This window comes from Lycorma delicatula, chromosome 1 (assembly GCF_047948215.1).
Source record: "Lycorma delicatula isolate Av1 chromosome 1, ASM4794821v1, whole genome shotgun sequence".
NCBI classification, from domain to species: domain Eukaryota; kingdom Metazoa; phylum Arthropoda; class Insecta; order Hemiptera; family Fulgoridae; genus Lycorma; species Lycorma delicatula.
In genome coordinates, this window is record NC_134455.1 from 245,354,530 (window position 1) to 245,377,384 (window position 22,855).

At 26.4% G+C, this 22,855-nt stretch overlaps 1 protein-coding gene and 1 long non-coding RNA gene across 3 annotated transcripts in view; both read left to right on the top strand.

The window, feature by feature from the left end:
• LOC142330085 (DGAT1/2-independent enzyme synthesizing storage lipids) overlaps positions 1-22,855 on the top strand; it is a 108,978-nt gene that overhangs the window by 7,151 nt on the left and 78,972 nt on the right. For both annotated transcript variants that reach the window (XM_075375144.1, XM_075375152.1), the window contains exon 2: positions 12,276-12,414. In XM_075375144.1, the coding sequence (XP_075231259.1) occupies positions 12,276-12,414 (139 nt within the window). The remainder of the gene's footprint in view (positions 1-12,275; positions 12,415-22,855) is intronic.
• LOC142330097 (uncharacterized) lies at positions 1,380-4,061 on the top strand. Its single transcript, XR_012757680.1, has 2 exons — positions 1,380-2,857; positions 3,425-4,061. It is a non-coding gene; the product is annotated as an uncharacterized LOC142330097 (long non-coding RNA).

Here is a 22,855-nt window from a genome sequence, read left to right on the forward strand (position 1 = left end):
TAGATCTCATTTGTATCAAATAATTGTTTTCTGTAAAGCCACAATGTGTTTTTTATTTTCTGGCAAGTGATATAGTACTTCTTGCATTTTAAGTCTTCTGCATCTCATTACCAGTCTTTTAGCTCATTACTAGTATCAACTGCATGTAGAGCATTGGCTCGATGATGACATTAACTTCTCTGTGTCGATTCAGTAATTGATATTTATTCAGTGTCATGTCCAAACTTCTCTTTGATGTACATCAGTTACCATTTTTCTTTTACATGGCTAGAATTAAAATAAAGTTCCTACATTTCCTGAATTTACTAGTAAAGGAACAGTACATCCCATCATAATCTTTTCAAATTGATCTGTTTGTTGAGCATCTGGCGGTGCTGTTCCCATTCTTCTACTATTCGCCTCTTTTCTGCATTCTTGTTCCTCAGTCAGATGCCCTTCCGTCTTATGATATTCATAATCTTCATTGTAATTTATTAGCAGTACTAAAGATTTTAATTCAATTACTTATCTTCATAGAAATTCAACAAAATGCTGTTTAAAATCATATATGATACAAATTCCATGGAGATAGAGTATTTATATATCATGACAAACAATAGCATTTCTATTTACCAGACAATATTTTTGTACTGTGGTTGCTACTTGGTAGGCTGTAGTGAGGTTATGTTGAGAAACTTAAGTAGCCAAGTTTTTAATTTGCCTTACTGTAAAAGCATTTTAAATCTATCTGTACAAATTAAAATGCCAGTTTTCATAAAAATGTGCAATGTTTTATTTTCTTACATTAGGTTTTCATATAAGTTTTTTGTTTCAGAAAAATGCAAAAAATGAAAAGCAAAATTACAGAAGATAAGCTGATAAAAAAATGAGAAGCTGAAAGGAAATGTTAAGCTAAAATAAAAAATTTCCCAATAGCAATTCAAATACAGAAATAAAAAGAAAGATACTGCATTTAAAAAAAAGAAAAGGGAATTGCTAAGCCTGCATAAAAATGATATCACAGGAATTAAGATCAAAGAAGAAGTAATAGAAGGTGAACTTACAAAGTTATAAATGAAAAGACTCACAGAAGGTTCAATCTTCTTTGCAAGGTGATAGTTCGCCACCACTGACTGAGATATTTTCATCAATCAAACATACAAGTATCCAACATTAACTCTACTTCCTTTAAAAGTACTGAAGGTAAAAAAGTAATAAGAATAAGTCAAACATTATCTGCTAGGAAGAGAACAAAGTATGATGGCAGTACTTTGTTTAGAAAAATGAAGAAAGCTGAGGAAAAAATAGATGTGAAACAAATAGGAATAATATAAGAAACACTTTCAGTGTAAGAAATTCTACCAATGATTTGAAAATAAAGGTGAAGGATATACAAACAATCTAACTCCTAAATCTAAAGCTGAATACTATTTTAGGGAGCATAAAAAATTTTTTAGTGTTATTAAAAAAAAAAAAAACTATTTCGAGAAATGGCTTCTAATTAACTTAGTTCAAATGATACTCTGCAGTAGTTGGACAAAGAAATATAAGCTTATCACAAAATTTTATCTGAAAAGGTTTTGAAGAAATATGAATCTTTAAATGAAAGTAAACAATTTTTTCAGTATAAAAGGCTTGTAGCAAACAAAACGGGCATGCTTCTCTGTTGCTGAACAAACAAAGATTCATTAATGACCAGATCATGTATAAAAAAGCAGTTAAGCAGAAGAGATATCTATGCGAGACTGAAAAATTTGCACCAGAAATACATAAAAAAATAAATTATACAATGTTCTCCAGGTTGTCCTTTTTGGATTGTATAGTGTAAAATTTCAAAATGATATATATGTGTTTGAACAGCTTATCTACTTCAAAAGATCATCTGGTTTTTTGCTGCTACTATTTTAAAGATGCACATTTTCATAGTTAATGTAGTATAAATGATATACATGCTTATATTACATTAAGTATGAAAACGTGCTTCTTTAAAATAGTAGCAGCAAGAAAACCGGATGATCTTTTGAAGGAATTATGCTGTTCAGAAAACATTACATGATGTTTACTCAGAAAAATATGTGTAGTGTAAAATAAGGTTCTAAAACAATGAGAATTTGATGGAAACAGGGGTGTCAAATAAGAAATGATAAAACCCATTAAAAATCAAACGAGATCTAAATTTACTAAGAAAATGAGAAAAGAAAACATTAATTGCTCATTATGAGGTTTGGTAGGACTACTAGAAAAAATGCCTGAACACATTTTTGTTCTATGAAGGTATTTGAATTTGCCAATACAGCCATAAAATAACTAATGGAAATAGTACGTACAAATGAGTAACAAGTATTCTTGCATATTGTAACTGGTTACTTTAAAAATCTACATTATGGACCAGTAGCTACTTGGATTCATCTGCAGCTAGTATTTTTAGATTTATTTGAAAGATTTCCTTGCACGTTTAATAACTACCCATCATTTCAATTTATGTGTTGTCCAACTAAGTGGGACATCTTTAATTGTAGTAGTAGAGTTATATTTAAATAAATATAGATAAATTTTTTCCCAGAGATATGAAATGGCAAACTGTCAGTCTTTGGTCCAGGTTTTAAAAGAAAACTACCCTGTTTTTAGTATTCTCAATGAAAGTAAATGAAAACATCCAAAAAATTGAAAAAGAGGGGATTTCATTCAAATAAGACACCGTACAGGTTCATTGTATTCAACAAAAATCTGGCCATTCATTTCTGTGAAGTTTTGATTCTTGGATGATCTGGATATTATACAAGAGAAGTATATCTACTAGGTTCCAAGGAAGATAAAAATAATATGTATTCATTCTTCCATGCCTGTATTCCAATAGATAATACATTAAACAAGGAAGGTAAGAATATTTAATGGTATTGTGTTCTTTAAATTACAGGGTGTCCAGCATTCATGAATTCCATGAAAAACACTAGTTGTATGTGAATTTTTCAGTGACTTGAAAAATGAATAATAGTTGTATATTGTGGAGACCATTGCAAATTATCATTTTATTTAATGCTTCTCAAAGTATAATGTACTCATTGATGTAGCTTTTGCTGAAATGTCTTTCTTAAGTTTTGTTTTATACTGCAGTTTCAAGATGATAAAAAATAAAATTATAATTAGTAGGGTGGTGTTCCCAAAACTGAGAGAAAATTGCACTTGCAGAACACTCTAAATTATTTGACTCAATTATAAAGTTGGCCTGACTGCAAGTCAGGAAAAATGCATGCACTGGACACCCTGAATTAGAAAAAGATACATTTTTTTAATAATTGCTAGGAAGTTTTCTATGTTTGAAATAATATAAAATTCTACATTTTTACTGATATGTATTGATATAAGTTTGCTGTAGATTAATTTTGTTATTAATGGTAAGATTTTTTACTAATAGAATATATTGTACATATTTTGGGGTTTACAGGAACTACATCTGTACAGCCTGGTGATTGGGTAGTCATATATTATGACAAACACCCCCTAACACTTGATAAGATCCTGCAGTCACTGTTCGTAGTTGAGAAATAAGCATAATGGTGCCAACAACAGGGTAGCTTTCAAATGGCCTATAATGAAGGATCTACTCTACCATTCATACAAAGATGTTATCAAAAAGATAATCCATCGAATCATGTGAAATAATTTATTTATTACCATTAATTGCAATTTATCTTTGAAGATTGTCTATACAATTAATTATTGCAGATAATATTTAAATTGTTCTAAATAGTGGCATTGTTTTTATGCTCCCCGTGTTGAATTTTCTTACAGCTTGTGTTTAATATGGCCTCTTATACTGACTTTGTTGATTTTTGTGTTTCTAGTTATTTATTTTTTTTAATTTTGCAGTTTTTTCTTGTTTATTATTATTAATTATACTATATAATTACATATACTCATTATTATTGTTATGATGTAACTTAAGTCTAACTTATGCTACACTGGAACCAAAACTATAATTGTTCTTTATTCTACTTTTCTATAACATTAATGTTTTATTCTGTAACCTTGTAATGCATTTTGTTTCCATGATTAAATTTTAATAAATATATGTAATTAATTATAGCTTGGTTCATCATTCCCCTGCTGAATGCATTATTTTTCCCTGAACATGTAACATTGTAAAAACATCTTTTCATGTTTAATTTTTAAAATTTTTCATTGTTGCAAAAAGTAAATACATAAAATGGCATTCTGTAGACATTAGCTAAGAAATAGTTTAATAGGTGACAAAACTTAAAACCCAACCACTACAGGCTATAGTGTAACATTTTATGAATGTAAACACAATTAAAACATCAAACATTTTTTAAATGAAATGAAAACATAAATTAAGTCAATTTCTGTATTTATATTAGCAAAGGAATTGCCTTTTCCTTTTTCTATATTTAGCATAGTTTTGTGAAAGATTTTTGAAGTTTTCACTCTGCACAGCAATGCACTTTTGTGCTCGAGTGCTCATGAACGATGAACAGTTTGCCACTGATAACAGTAGGTAACGGTAGTAACATACACAGCTGATTAGTGGCTCTTGTAGAAGTAGCCATAATAAGTGCATCAAAGGTGATATTGCAATTTGGGTTCAGTTCAGTTTTAATTTGTTCACCTGTATATTTCTATTGTCTGAAAATTTTACTTTTAATGAGAAAATTTTATTGTTAGTGAAAAATGATCCTTCTGAAATCACTTTCTGTATAACAAAAGATTAAATTTTTATAAGTTTTCTCATATTATTTCACTTGATATAATAGTAGTAGCTGAAACATTAAAAAAAATAATATTTTTATTGCAGGAACTTTTTATATAAATTTCAGAAATGTATTTTTTTCTTTCTTTTTTTAATAGACCCCCTATATTCTAGTGAAAAGCAAAATGATTGTCTTTGACAAGCAAAATTGTGTTCACTTTTTGTTAGATTCTCTAAACCATTATAATTATCAGTTTCAAAAAATAACCTATAACTTAAGTATAATTTGAGCTATGAAATGAAGTATTAATTTTGAATTTTTAGTTTTATTCAGTACAGAAATTTGGATTTACTTTTTTATCACAAGATAACATTTTTTTTACCATGTTAGGAGTTTTTAGTGCATGAAGAAATCAAGCAAACAAAATAATATTCTATGATTCTTTAAAAGTCATATATTTAGACAGTAAAAGATTGCTAAACTCAATATTTAAACCGCCTTCGTATAACAGAAATTGTTTAAAAACTCAGTTTTACACATTTTGGTCATATTTGATAATCCATCTCTAAAACAAAATTAAACAAAAAATTTGAAACTTTCAAAAAAGTACTTTTTAAAACAGGTATTTGCTGTGTATTAAGTGTTTTATTTTTATGGTTCCTATGTAGTATTGAAAATCATAAAAAGAGCTTGTTAAATTCAGGCTTTGAATTAACACTTTATGTTACTGTCTGTTCATTTGTAGTTGATGTGATTAATTTTTTAAGAGGTTAGTGGTAGCATGTTTCTTTAATGATTAAGTTAAGGTTACGTTATAAATTTTTGTGTAATAAAATATTATTTACTTCAGTAAATATATACTTAATCATATACTTTTTAATTATCAAATATTTAAAGCACTTTTGAAAGTACTTTAAAATTAAACCGAAACAGTTGCCATCAACCATTATAAAATACTTCATAAATCTGTTAAAATACCTAATAATTAGAGTATATTGAATAGTTTATAAATGAACCCATAGTAATTTTAATAAATCATTGCTGCTGGGATGACATGATAACTTTGTGTTTAGTTTAAAAATAATAAGGTCATCCCTTTCCAAAGTTTAGTTTTCCTCAGTGTATTTTCTAATTTTTCCCAAATCTTATTGTTTCTTAGACAGTTAAAGAAAAAAATGAGTTTGGACCATTAGATTTAAAAAAAAGTAATGAATACATTTTTACTGTCACACTTATCTTAAGCTACACCTGACTACCATTTTTTTATTATCATAAATATAACCTTTAAAATCATTAATCTTCATATTACTTAAGTAAATTATTGTAAACTAATGTAAATTATCTGACCTTGAAATAATATCCTCTACAAATGTGAATGTATACTTTTGGATAAAAAAGTGATATTCTGTTTGAGCAATTTAAAGGGATTTATTAAGTCTTACCTTATAAAAAAGTACTTAATTATGTAATTTCGTAAAATTACGAGGGGGCAACTAAAATTTAATGCATACTGGAATGTAACAGTACAAAATGTCACAAAAGCAAAAAGCTGTCATCTTGTAGTTTCATTTCCTTATTGCTAATATTCGAAAACTTGTTGATTCACATCCTCTCATTTTCTGCCATTGCCATTGTCATAGAGTCGAGTACACCTGCTACGTAAACATGTTTAAAACAGTGTACAGTATTTAATTCTTAACAGTGGGAAAAGTGAATGCTAGAGACATTCACTGTTGTCTAAAACCTGTTAAATGTTGAAACTTTTGATTAATGTTCTATAAGTAGTGGGCAATCAAATTTAGTGAAGTTAGTGAAGTGAATTTTGAGGATGAATCTGGGAGTGGTCGACCAGGTTCTATGAGTGAAGCACCAGAAGGAAGGTGGATGAATTGATAGAAAATGACCATCAATCACACAACGCATCACCACTCATGATAGGCATATTGAAAGAACAAGTAGGACACATTATTGTACAGCTGGGCTACCATAAATCTGTGGAAATGAACAGTTTCTGAAATGTTATCAGATGAGGGAGATGGTTTCCTTTTCAATATTGTGGTGGGAGATGAAACTTGGGTGCATCATCAAGACTTAGAAGAAAAATATGAAATATTGTACCTAGAAGCTGGGTCAACTGTAAATTCTATGCAGAAATGTTAAAAAACCTTAGAAGGTGTGTGTCATGTTAAACAATTCATGAAGCTGATAATTTTTCAGCGTGATAATACTTGGCCACACACATTGCATGCAGCTGCCCCAACCATCTTGTGAAGATAAACTTTGTTCCTGTTCCATTCCCTGTAGTTTTTCTTTTTTCCACAATTAAAGAGAAATATTAAAGGTATTCATTTCGTTGTAGATGATTTAACTGAAGGATACAGTGAGATCATGAATCAAGAAAAGGCCACCAGGATTCTTCATTGATGGAATTCAATATGAGATGTACTGTGAGCAAAAGTTCTAGATTCTTACATTAACATGTTTGTTAAACCATTTTTGATACGTCATCTCTAGCCTTTCCATTGCTTTTTTTGGGATTTTAATCAATTTTAACTTAAGTACCATAATTGGTCTGTAAGTTCTAAATCCTAATTAGTATTTAATTTCAACCAAATTAAATTTGGTTGAAAAAAAAAAAAATTTTTTTAAATTAAATTTTAATATTAATTAACGTTCTCAATCATTGACAGTAGTTTTTATCACATGTGGTTTTTGGTCATTAAAAACTAATTGATTTATGCTATTGTTTCTTTTGTGTGATTTTTTTTATTAGGATGAGTAAAGTCTTGGTAGGATAAAATAAAACAAATCTTCTGTGATGTAACAGTAATTTATTACATATATTTGTTACTATTTTATTTGTTCTATGATTATTGTTTGTTACAGATTAAATAATTATTAATTTTTATTTGATATTCACCTTTTGAGTTTATACTTAGATTTAAGATGTATATCAAGACATGTTTTTTTTTTTTAATTTTATGTTATTTCATATTTTATCTAATTGTTTAGATTTCCAAACAAAAATTCCACATTAAAAACCTTTACATAAGACAATTTTTATTAAGCCAAAGTTTACTGATAAAAAATAACTATTGTAATAAAATCATTAGTCCTACTACCTAAAGGATTGAAGCTTTTTTGAGCAGTTAGTAAAACATAATATTTAATAGTTTTATTACTGATTATAATTTTTGACTGGGAAGTTATGAAGTAATGGAGGATTCCAATTTAAACTAAATGCTTTTAAGAAAAATATAAAAATACTTCAGATAGAAAATTGTAAGTATTAGATTGATGAGATTATGTAAAACAGTAACAGTGTTCTTGTTCTTATTCTAGAAACATTTACAGATACCCAGTTAATAAAAGTCTTTGTTTGTATTGTATTTATCATCTAGATTTTATATTCTTCTTTTTTCATTAATATATTTAATTAAATTAATTATTCTGTATTCTTTTTCTGCAGGAAATGATTATGATATGATGATACTTTAACAATAAAAAAAGCTAGTTTTAGATTTTAAGTAAATTTTAATAGATGGTGTTTGAGCATATATTTATTTTCTAATTTATTAGAATCTTTGCTAACTCTAATACTCTTTTCTGTAAATTTCTTATTAGTACTCAATGAAGTTCTGATTTTGCCATCTGCCTGCAGTTATAAAGTAAATAATTACACTTCAGTTTTACTGGTAAACTAATTTACAGAAATATCAATATAATCAATGTTGATTTCCTTTAACATTATAGTTAATTCAATAATTATATTTGGTTTAATTCATCTGAATTTTAATTTACTAACTGAACACCTTTTCAACTTATCAAAGTTAAGTCGTTAATTTAACAATATTATTATTTTTGTTCATTACAACTAATGAATAAAAGTTATTATTCATCTGTGTACAATATGGTTCTGAAACAACTGTTTAAACTATGTAAATGAAATGCACGTCATAGTTAGCTTAAACTATAAACTAAGTTAATCCACATGATATGGTGCACACCAATGTGAATGATGTATATCTGCTGCAAATTATTTTTCCTATCCAGTAACTTAATGGTACAGTATCTCTTAAAGTTCTGGGTCATCACTTTCTTACAATCAGTACCATTCAATATATTGAATGGATTTTCTACTTGGGATTGGATGCTGGAGTATGAATTTTTTTCAGAGCAAGTGTCTTGAAGATTACAAAAATTAGTGTTTGTGCGAAAAGAAAAAAATTCAGTCATTAGTCATAGAAATTAATGAATCCAAATTGTTTGGTGTATGAGTATAGTTTGTACATCCCATCCAAGAACCATACAAACCAATAGACTGCATAAATTTGATGTCATGGATTTTTTAAATAAATTTATGTCACCTTTTTTATTATTTCTTTAATGATTCCTTGAAGATCCAATTCAATTCTTTTTTGCTGGATGAATGTTATTAATTTCTCTCAAATTTTATTAAATATGCTGGATAAAAAATAATAGTTTTTGAAAGAACATTATAAATTATAAAGATGCAGTATAATTTTATAAAGAACTAGCTGACCCGGCGAACTTTGTACCGCCTTAGAGTCAATGAATGTCATGTTAACTTTAGCTAAACTCAATTCAGTATTTGTTAACATAAGTAGCTGACCCATCAGACGTTGTCCTGTCATACCTATAATTATTCAGTTAGAACAGGAATAAGAACTAAAAAAAAAAATCTATTTACAAAGCATAATGTTTATTGTAATGTACAACAATATTCAATTTATTTTAGACCATTATGTATTTTTAGTCGTTTTATTGAGAAAAGTCTGACAATTCAAGTTTTGGATTGAATGCTATTTATTGACGTGCTTAATTAATATTTTCAGTCATTGACAGTAGTTTTTTTATCACACATGGTATTAGGTCATTAAAAACTAATTGGTTTAAGCTATTGTTTCTTTTGTGTGATTTTTTTTATTAGGATGAGTAAAGTCTTGGTAGGAAAAGTAAAACAAATCTGTGATTTAACAGTAATTTATTACATGTATTTTTTGCTATTTTATTTGTTCTATGATTATTGTTTGTTACAGATTAAATAATTATTAATTTTTATTTGATATTCATCTTTTGAGTTTGTACTTAGAATTAAGATGTATATCAAGACATGTTTTTTTTTTTGTAATGTTATGTCATTTCATACTAAGGCATCCTGGAATAGTCGCTTTAATTTTGGAAGGACAGGTAGAAGGGAAAAATTGTGTAGGCAGGCCACGTTTGGAATATGTAAAACAAATTGTTAGGGATGTAGGATGTAGAGGGTATACTGAAATGAAACGACTAGCACTAGATAGGGAATCTTGGAGATCTGCATCAAACCAGTCAAATGACTGAAGACAAAAAAAAAAAAATGTCATTTCATATTTTATGTAATTGTTTACATTACCAAACAAAAATTCCACATTAAAAACCTTTGCATAAGATAATTTTTATAAAGCCAAAATTTACTTATAAAAATAACTATTGTAATAAAATCATTAGTCCTACTACCTAAAGGATTGAACCTTTTTTTAGCAGGTAGTAAAACATAATATTTAATAGTTTTATTACTGATTATAATTTTTGACTGGGAAGTTATGAAGTAATGGTGGGTGCAATTTAAATAAAATTCTTTTAAGAAAAATATAAAAATACTTCAGATAGAAAATTGTAAATATTAGATTGATGAGATTATGTAAAACAGTAACAGTTTTCTTGTTCTTATTCTAGAAACATTTACAGATACCCAGTTAATAAAAGTCTTTGTTTGTATTGTATTCATCATCTAGATTTTATATTCTTCTTTTTTCATTAATATATTTAATTAAATTAATTCTATATTCTTTTTCTGGAGGTAATGATTATGATATGATGATAGTTTAACTATGTTTTTTTATTTTTCCTTCTGGTGCATACACAAATAAATTAGAAGGTTTTCCGATGCGTGAGCAGGCCACATACAGCTGTCCATGTGAGAAGCATGGATTTTCCAAATTCAGTCCACACACTTGTAGCGATTGTCCTTGTGCTTTGTTGATGGTCATTGCAATGGCGAGTCGCACCGGAAACTGCAAATGTTTGAATTGGAATGGCTTATCTGTTGGAATCATTGGGATGCGCGGCAACAGTACATCTTCGCCTTTAAATTTTCCTTTTAAAATTGTAGCTTCGATTATGTTGTTCATTAGCTTTTTCACCGAAAGCCTGGTACCATTGCAGAGTTTTTAAAGTACAATATTATTTTTAAAAATATCTCATTTTATCATAATCTAAGCATAGTAATTCGAGTTATTCGGGAAATTTTGGAAAACCCCGAAACACGTGTTTCTTAATTTTTAACGGGATACCTATACACCAAATTGCACTAATATCTCTATTGGTCCCCGAGATATGAAGGCTCCATACTCCTAACTTACACTATTTTTAGTTTTTAGGATTTATTTGGAAAAGTTCGGGAAATTTAGGAAAACCCTATATTTTACCAACTTGGAAACCTTCCCTGGCATGCGTCCAACCATTCCCCAAAGTTTCATTAGTATCGGATGAACAGTTTAGGAAGACATATGAGACATACAGGCAGACAAACATTCATTTTTATATATATAGTATAGTATATGAGAAAAGTGTACCAAATTTTCTCTAGGGAATGTTTGTATAAATCCTTTATTATTGACCAAATTAGTTTAACAATCTTTTATTCAATTTAATAATTTTCTTTAATAATATTTTTATTATAGTTTTTTTTTGTGTGTACTTGAAACTTTCATTTAAAAGTTAATTCAAGATTAAACTTGATTATTGACTATTTTTAACAATTTTGTTTTTTTTTAAATTAATTGTAAATGGTTGTATTAAGTATGAATTAGTAAAATAATGTTGGAGGAATTCATCAAATGTGATGTAAATAAAAATTAACACTTTAACTTCAACAATTTCTGAATTTTTGAAGCTTCTTATATTTTTGTGTTTCGAGAGTATTTATTAAATAAAGGATTAGTTATTTTGCTGATTGTATTTAATAGGATTACGTGTTTCTTTAAAAAAAAAAAAAAAAAAAAAAAAAAAATGTAAAGAGCACTCAAACCTTTAACAGGAAAAATTAAAATTATGTTATTTCATATGAAATTTTGATTATGATAGCAATATAATGTTAATGATAGTGCTGCTGCAGAGCATAAATTTTATGTAATAAAGAATGTTTTATATTTCCACTGCGTGATTTACCATTACATTTTGTCTACTATTCTGATTATGTTATTTACTCATATATTTAATTTTGCTTAAATTTTGTATTAAAAAAAAGAAAAGATTTTGTGTTTGAAGAGAAAGGATCTTGCTTATATGTTGTGAGATCAGGATGGCTGCTTTGGATTGTGCACAATTCTTCATGAAGTACTGTACATAAGTGTTATTATGTTATTATTTTATGTTATATGTAATTATATTTTCAGTTTATCTGTAGATCACTGAAGTTAATCATTGCTAGATGACATCAGTAAGTGTAAATACTATTTTTTAAACTGTACTAATTATTGATTTATACATAGAAGTAATTAATAAGTTTATTATTGTATTTTGCAGTTCAGTATATTGATGTTGATTTCACACTCTGGTTGACATGGCTTCTTGCTCCTGTTATTATTACATTTCTCCTACCACTTGTGATAGTTCTTCTCTTCTATGTTACTGGTGTCATCTTATACATTTACAAATTTCATAGGTAACATATTTTGTGTGTTTATATATTTTGTTGATTACTAAAAATAAACCCAATCTGTCATATTTCTAATTTTTGAAAATTATTGGTAATTATTATATAAAAGAATTTTAATATTGCAAATTACATTTATTAAACCTAGAAGAGTTGTTGTAAGTCAGAAAATTGCTCATTTTCCAATTCTTGTACTTGTTGATAAGAGAAAATAATATTCTCAACCTGTATCAAGTGCCAAGAAACTTCTTTAGATTTGTCTTTGTGAACGAAGACCATGCACTTGTGACAGCACAGTTATCTGAACCTGGACATGATCTGTGTGTTGTCTTAGCTAAAATTAATTCATAATTTCATAGCCATGTTTTATTAGTTTAAAATAAATAAATTTATTTATTTATGAATTTATTTCTTTCCCTTTGCAACAGACAAAATAATTACAGAATTAATTACATATTACTGAGCTAATGATTTTTTTAAAAATGAATAAACAATTCTTTTACAAGATAATTTTTATAATTTAAAAATAAAGTCAATATAATCATAATAGTGAACTAGATTTCAAAAGTTATTTATCTACCTTGTTTTTTTAACAAGTTGAACTAATTTTAGAAATTTTCAATATACTCTTGAGTTTTGAGACTAGGCGATATTATCATTCTTACTGTACTGATGTGTACAGTTGCCTGTGTTTTGTATTTTTTTTAAAATTAAGGTCCAGATTTTTATTTTGTTCAATATTTTCAAATATTCCATGATATATTTTTATTACAATAAAAGAAAAATAATAATAACTGATATCAAACAGAAACATGCTCTTTGAATAGATCATTCAATCCTTTGAAATATTTTATTAAACATTGAAATATTTTATCTAGCTGAAATTTTTAGTAATAGTTAGTATTTTTCTTATTTTTGGATTGCAGGAAGAGATTTTTTCACATTATTTAATTTTGTATTTCAAAAGAGGCTGTTTTTGTAACAAATGGTTATTTCAGAAGGTTATGTTCTAATTTTCTCAGAAACTTTTGAATGTATTGATTGATATAGTGGAAATGGCACCTGTTGCAATCTGGGTTCACATAGTTAAATCTTACCACATTTAAGTTTTTCAGAATCTGCTGGTATTGCTTTTTAGTAAGTGCTGTTGTTCATGTAGATCTTGATACTTTATTTTATTATTTTTCCACCAATTATCTTTTTGTGGATTAACCCTGAATAATTTAGGGTTGAACTATCTCTTCAAGTAGTGTGCTGTATCCCATGTATTTTTGTTTGATATATCAGTTCTTATTATTTTTCTTCTGTGTATTCCAGTTTAACAGTGAACTTTTATGAATGGCACTTGCAGCATTTCTTGGATGGTAAACTAAATGTAGCATTTTCATACAGCTCTTAAAAAAAAAAAAATGATAGACGTACAACCTTAATTCATCCATTGTTGTATCAATGACATTTTAATCATAGGAGTATCGAGCCTGATTTTCAGTTCTTGTTTATTTTATTCAATAAATTCAGCATCCTGTGGAATTTAACCATGACTGACAGTTAATGGACTTTATTGAAGAAGAAACTTTGAATTCATTTATTCATTATATTGGATAATTCTAGCTTATAATGTTAACCATTTAAAACAACAGGTTTTTTTTAGGGTAAATCTAAAATAATTATTTTATATAGCTCTATCAATGATAGTATTGATAGCTAATTATTAATTAAAATTTGATCATCTACCTTGTTCCTGCTGGCACTGAAGTTAGCAGAGAGGGGTCATTTAATTCATTATAAAGTTGCTTTAAGTAATTTATTTGAGTATAATAGAACCTTCTGAGAAGTGAATGATCTGAAATGGATGCTGGTTTTGAGGACTTACGAGTACTAGTCATTTTATGATTTTATGAGCTGTCATTTCTGATGCATATTCTTGATTGATAATTTCATGGATCATTATAAAATTTGATTTTAGACTGCACTATTTATGAATTTTTTTAAAAACATTTATCTCTGATACCTTTTTCAGGTTGGAAAACACACCTATGAAATGTTTTTATTATTTAAGTGTGTAGATTGTGATTGAATTTTTTTCCAAGGTTATATGATAAGTTACAAAAGTATACATTTTCCAATTTTATGAGTTAATAGTTACAGTTTTCTAGCTTGAAACATAAAATATGAACATTGATAAATTTTTATAATAATTTTCCAGTATAGCATTTAAGAAATTTTAATCTAAACTATTGAGATTTAGGGAATCTTTTCCTTGTGTGAAAAGAAGCAAGACTGTGATGTCTTCCTTCTGATGTTGGGGATAATAGGATGAGGTTCATTGAATATTATCTATCATTTGATAAGTACTTTGTAAATGAACGTGGAGTACCAGAAGTATTATTGGCAATTGCAAAAGCATGACATTAAATTTTATATTTATGACAGGACTGTTATAGTAATTTTTATTCTCCATCACTCAAATTTGTGTAACCAGGTGTGAGTATATTTAACTAAATCTGGTTGTTATTTTCAAATAGAAAAAGTCTTTTAAGTGGCTCTCATTTATAAATTCATACTTTGCCAAAAATAATCAGGGTTAACCCCATTTCAGGATTTAAAATTAGTATAGTCATTTTATTATTTTTACAGAACTCGTTTTCTATAAACTACAGAATCTATATAAAATTATTTAAATAATTTGACTAAAATTGGTGTTTGGTATGACACAAAATGGGTCAAAATTCAGCGAAGTACATACAATTGGTCATAACACATAATTTAAAAATAAATATTTTCCTGTTGTGTTAATATGTATGTACCTTATGTAATAAAATAAGAGTGCCTGGTTTAAAAAAGAATATATGGTTGCATAAATTCATGAATGATAAATAAAAGTATGGGTGCATTTATGGGGGAAAGTCATTATGTAAGGTAGCTCATAGTTTTATTTAATTTACCAGACTGCAATACCATTAACAGTATTTTTCAGTTTGTGGTTATTTTACTTGTTAAGTATCCTTTAATTGCTAACTAAATGTCTTATAAATATTTATTGGGAAAAATAAAAATGTCAAATTTACTGTAATCTTAAAAAAAAAAATATATTAATGTCTGTAAATTAAATTATATTTATGGAAAACTGGTTCCTTTTGTCAATTTGCATATAAAATTCCTGCAGTAGAAAGGAAGGTTATTTATAAATTTATAGTTATTGCATGTTCTCCATCCAACATGCATATCTCCATTATATTGGCATAAAATCTGTTAAATTACTTTGTTCTCTAAAATTAAAAACAAGCGGTTTTTGATTTTCAAAATTCTTCCTTTCAAATGTTTGGACTATCATTGAAATAATAATAATAAAACTTTAATGCACCATAATGTTTGAAAAATCTTATATGCACTTGTTAATTATACCTGACCCTGACTCCTGTCTGTGCCCTATTTCATCACTTATCTCTGTATTTTTGGCATTTTTAATCTTTTCTACTTCCTTGTATGAAGTAAAGGAAGTATTGTGATCTCAAAAAATTTTGGTATTCAGATTTCAATGGAAATATCAATTTTGACCATCCCTGAATCCATTTGACTAGTTTCAGCTTGACATCTGTACATACATATGTATCTTGCATAACTCAAAAACGATTAGCCGTAGGATGTTGAAATTTTGGATTCAGGACTGTTGTAACATCTAGTTAGTTGTCCACCTCCTCTTTTAATTGAAATTGACTGAACCAAAAATGTCCTTAAAAGCCCAAAACCCCAAAAATTTGGATTTTGGACTTTTTCTTTGAATAGCCTTTCAATGATACATCATCATACGTGGCATTTATTTCATTGGTTCCAGAGTTTTAGCCATATAAAATTTTAATTAATGAAATATTTGGATCTTACAAGGTGAAGGAACATCAGTTCAAATCAGACTTCATCTTAGACATCAGACATAAGTCTGATATATATATATATATATATATATATATAAGATCAATTTTAGTTAGTTTACTAAAATTGATCTTTTTTAGATTCATATTATGTCTCTGTACTGTTAAATTATATTTTATCTATTTGGAAATTTATAAAATTAAATGTAATTAGTTTGATTCTTTTTATATAGGAAAAATAAGCAAAGACCATTTACTCTAAATTAAAGACCATTTAAGAGGTTATCTCTAAAGTAAAGACTATTTCATTGTAAATTGTGTTTGAAGATGATGCCATTCATTTGACTGCCATTTCTCTCTGGCGTAATACAAAATTTACATTTCATCGCCAGTAACAATTGAATTAAGGAAAAAAATTATGAGTTCACATCATCTTTTTCCATGTAGCGCATCAAAAATTCCAAAGCAGATCCCATTCAAATTATTTTGTGAAATTCCGTTAAAATGTGTGTCACCCAATATGAACAAACCTTTCTGAAGCCTAAATAGTCATAAACAATATTTCCAATAACAGCTCTTAAAACATCATGAAAAAGAAGGGCCAGGTGGAAAATCACTGAGCGATGATTTTTTTCTGATTTCTTCATCGATGCGCTTCAACAAGTCCTCGGTGATTATCAAGAGCCTTCCCGAGCGTTCTTCATTGTGCACATTAATTCTGTTATTTCTAAACCTTTCACACCATTTTTGGATGTTTCTTTCATTCATTACATTAATGCCATACATAGAAACCAACTTTCTATGAATTTTAGTCGACAACATTTTGATGGTTTAAAAAACGTATGTCTTCATGTATTTCACAGTCAGCAGCAACATCGATTTTCCCATTTATTTTATGACTTAACAACTTACACATAATCAAAGGTACTACAACATGACAACTTACAGACAGCAATGCAGTGTGTACATTACTAGCATGGTCATGAACGACACAGGTTTGCCAACATTAAGGAGAGAAATTACCCAGTAATCTACTTTAGAGATAGCCCTTGCAGATCCTTTAAAATTAGATTTCTTGAACATTATACCAAATAATAAATATAATGAATTAGGTTTATCTAATGTGGAAAATCTTTTAATAAACAACAGACATTATATTTCTGATATTAATTCAAATTTAGAAATATTAGAAATTAATAAAAATTACATAAAATTAGATATATTAAACAATTTTACGTATATAAATTCAAACAAAATTTCAATTTGATAAACCATCAGACAGTGTTTAAGGGAAATGTTCTTCTAAAAAACTGTAGTAGATAGCAGCACTAGTATAAATTAATACATAATAATCATTATTTTAGTATTTTCATTTTTTATTTTTATTATACAATAATGGAATTATTTCAATAATGACTGAGGATGCAGAACCCTGTGAAAATACTTTTATGAAAAATAAGGGTAAGATGTGTCCTATCACAATATTCTGTATAGGAGGTTTATTTTATAAAAATATATATATATATTTATGTGTATAGTTTGATCTTAAAAGAATTGATTTAAAAAAAAAATAATTATAAATGCCAACCAGGCAAAATTATTATTTAAATTCTGCAAGTTACATGTTAAACTTAGTAATATATGTAATCAGTAAAATTCAACAAAATATGCCTTAAATTAAATATGATAACTAAATACACTAAATATACTAAATACCTAAATACACCAGGTTCAATATAAAAAATTATCAAATTAACAAAAATGTATAACTAAAACAAAAAAATTTGCTGAAAAATTTACGGTAAAACATAAAATCAAATGTGTATATTATAGAAGAAATTTAATAAATATTGAATTATATATTACACATTTACACTTCATAAAAATTTTGGGTATCTTATATGTGATTTTGTATCTAATTTGTTTAGCGAGAATATTGAAATATATAAAAAGAAGCTTAAAGACAATAAATATAATAAAATTGGTAATTTAATTAAAATGAATAATAATAAGAGTAATGATAACCATAATTATAATCTTAATAGATATAATAATAAAGGATTGGGTTACTTCACATTCAGGAAAATTCGTTGGATGATAATTTTTATTATAATTTACAACTAGGCAATATGCATGAAAATTCGGGTTCATTTCCTGATAAGTGTATTGATTTGATAAATTTAGAAAATGTGGTTCTTGATAATGATGAGCAGTTTATTGTAGCTCATGCATGTAAGTTTATTCTGACAAAGGATGATAAGAATGATATTATTAAGAATATTGTAGTTGATTCCAAAAAAAAATGTAAATAAAGCAAATCCTAATGTTAAAAATTTTACGTAGTAGCATTATTAATAAAATTTATGATATAAAACAAGGAAATATAAATTACAAACTTTTTATTAATTATAATAAAAAAATAATTTACAACTAAAAAATAAATAAAATAATAATAGTATCATTTTGAAATCAGTTAATACTAATATTCCAGTCATGTATTCTGATAAATTTAAAAATTTGATGGAACAATAAATAATGGAGAATGATTTCAAGGGAAAAAAGGACCCTACTAAAAAATGTCTAAGAATTACTAAAAGTTTAATAATAAAATACTGCAACATTTCCAATTATAAAAATAATTTAACATATCACACTATGTTGTACCCTTACTAACCAGATGCACCTATATTAATTGGACTACCAAAAATACACAAACCAGGTATGTCTTTTTTCTTTTTTCCTGTTTAGACTCCAGGAATCACCATCAAATACTTACAATATTACTTCAGAGGATGAATGAGGATGATATGTATCAGTGTAAGTGATTTGTAGTCTTGTACAGTCTCAGGTCGACCATTTCTGAAATGTGTGGTTAGTTGAAACCTAACCACCAAAGAGCACCGGTATCCTTGATCTAGTATTCAAATCCATTCTTTACTAGGATTTGAACATTGGAACTCTCGACTTCGAAATCAGCTGATTTGCGTAGATGCGTTTAACACTAGACCAACCTGGTGGCTGTAAACCGGGTATACCTATTCGACCTTTAATTAACTTCAAAAGCACTCCTTATATTGTCTCTAAAAAAATTGATAAAATACTTAGAAATAAAATAAATTTAGGTTACAGATATAATATACAAAATGGATACAAATTAGTAAATGAATTAAAAGACTTAAAAATTAGTGATAAAAGTAGGATGGTTAGCTGTGATATTTGTAATATGTATATTATACCCATACAAAAAACTATTAACATAATAAAAAATAAATTAATACAAAATCATAAAGATCCCTTATTTATTGAAAATATTATTGTTATTTTAAGAAATATATGCAAACAGAATTATTTTAAATTTGATGATAAATATTACACCCAGGAAACATTGTATCAATGAGTTTTCCTTTGTCATCCATTTTATCTGAGGTTTATTTACAGGAGTTTGAAAGTAAAGTTGTTTAGGGGATAACTCATACGCATGATTTTTTATTATGGACTAGATATGTTGATATTTTTGTAGTCTATAATCCAGTTATATGTGACGAGCATTTAAATCATTTTGAACCAATTAAATTCCTATTATAGTGGATTTAAATTTACCTTTGAAATTGATAATAATAAAAAAATAAATTATTTATATATTAATATTGAAAATAATCAATGTATAACTTCAGTGTATAGGAAATCCACATCTAACAGAACCACTATACATAGATCTTCAAATCACCCATGGTCACACAAAATTAGTACTTACAAAAACATGGTAAATAGAGCAATTAATTATACAAAGTATAATGAAAAGAAAAGTAAATTAAACAAAGAAATAGGTATTATAAAGCAAATTACCATATACAATGGTTATGATAATTCTTTAGTAGATAATATATATAAAACAAAGAAATGCCAAAAATTAAAAATAATACATATTTAATAACATTAAAAAGCACACAGAAAGTTGAATATGTATTTACTGATAAAGTAGTTGAACATATTACAAAGGTATATGATAATAATAAATTTATACTCGTGTACCAGACAAATAACCACATAATAAAACACCTAATAAGTAATAAACATAATGATTCATCTGATTTATATAATTTGAGTGGTATTTATAAAATTGTATGTAATGATTGTGACCATATTTATATATGAAAGACTACTAGATCTTTTAAGGTTAGATTCTTGGAATATTTTAGAAATTATAAAAAAGGTAAACTGGGTTTCTCTAATGTATCTGATCATCTAATTAAGAAAAAACATACAATATCTGATATTAGGACAAATTTAAAAATACTAGAAATTAAAAAAAAATATAATATGAATACAAATAGTAAGGGATTAGACATTTTAGAAAGATACTATGTATATAGTATCTATAGATACTAATCTTTAAAACTTATTCAGCCACTCCACAAAGAATATAATTAAAGAACATTCTTACCTTACTTTTTTCTCATTAAAGTGCTTTCGGACATAAGCCTATCTTCAGTCAGTAATGTTTTTCAAATTTTACTTTTTTTACATTTACACAATAGATAACATAATATGTTAATATTTATAGAACAGATATTTGTTCAGCAAGTTTAAATAAAAGAGAAAATTAAATTTAAAACATTATAATATTAAAATTTCCTTTAGCATGCTATCTGTTTGTTAATACAGTACTGTACTGATTATCTAATTAATTTAAAATTCCTTATCAATTTATTACCAACTTAAATACCATTTATAAAAATGTCCCCATCAAATTCTGTTTGCAGATTCATTAGGCTGAATTTATGTTTATATATATATATATATATGTATAATCTTTCTAATTTTTTATTATTACTTTTGTGTTCAATGTCTACTTTTTCAATTATTTCTAAATTATTTTCCAAACTAGTTAAATTATCTTTGTTAATTATTAAATGGTCTGCTACATTATGAGAAACCTATTTTCTTATTTTTAAATGACCTGAAATGTTCATTAAATCTATCTTTTAAAGTCCTATTTGTTTTTCCAATATATATTTTTTCACAATTATTGCATTTTATTTTATAAATACCAGAAGAATCGTATTTATTTTTTACTGTTTTATTATTATCATATCTTAAATATTTTTTTACATGATTATCAGGTTTATATTTTTTATTATAAGCATTAATTAAGTTTTCTATAATTTTATTTGTGCTGGAGTAATTTATATAAATGTTTTCGTTGTTTTAATTTTCATTTATGCGTTTTAATATAGTAATATTTATGAAATTGAAGTATTTAGAATTATATTTTTTATATATATTATTGATCAATGAAGTATCACATCCATTCTTTATAGCTATATTTTTTTATTTCATTTTACAATTCTTGTTTATCATTTATGCATTTTATTTGTCATGCTTTTAAAAATTTTAATTTTTCGAGTCCAAGGGTGGTTGGAATTCCTGTTTATAATAATTTCATATGAGGTAGGTGTTTTATATACAACAGTTATTATTTGATTGTTTTCATTTATTTTAATATTTACATCTAAATATTTTATTTTCCCATTATGTTCTATTTCATATGTCAATTTTAATGTTTTATGAAAAGAATTTAATTTATTTTAAATTATTTCATGTTTGTTATTTATTATACTTTGTTCATATATAAAAAAAAATCATCAACATATCTGACCCATTATAAAATTTTCTATACATTATTTACACCATAGACAAATTTACTTTCAAATTCTTGTAGGTAAATTACTGACTACCGCAGATAAGGGAGAGCCCCATAGGTATCGTGTTTTCTTGTGTATAACAAGTACCATTAAATTCAAAATAATTTTTTTTACAAATATTTCTAATGATAGTTATAATATTATGTATAAATTTTTGGTCTTCACCTGTATTTATTAATTTGTTTTTTATTAACAAAATTTTATAATCAATGGGAATAATGGGGTACATGTTAGTTATAGCAAAGCTTATAATTTTTGTTTTATTATTTATATTTAATTTATAAAATCAACTCATATCTGTTTTTTATATTATATTTATATTCTACATTAATTTTTTATCTAATTGTTTTATCAATAATTTTAGTAATTATATAACTAGGAGTGGTCTTCAAATTAATTGATTAGCCGTTTCATTGCGATACCTTCTTTCTGTAATTTAGGCAGACCGGTAAGTTTTGGGGCATAAGGTTTATATGAGTATAATCTACTATGGTGTTTTAATTTTTTATTATTATAATTAAATATATCTTTGTATTTAGGTATGCAATCTTTTGTAATTTTTAGAAATTTATTAGTTGGGTCATTGATTTTTTTAAAACCGTTTTCGTTTATATATTTATTTATTGATTCATTATATTCATCAATAGAAATAATAATAATAATAAGAGTTCCTGTCTTATCAGATTTTATTATTATACATTTATTTTCTTTTAATTTATTTTTTGGTTTATATAATTGATTTTTTTTTCTTTTTAATGAAATTTTTATCAATTTTGTTTTTAAATTTATTAATTTTATTATTTATATAATTTTTTATTTTATCTTTTTCTTGATTAGTACAATTAATTTTAATGATATTATATTCTGAATCTATTA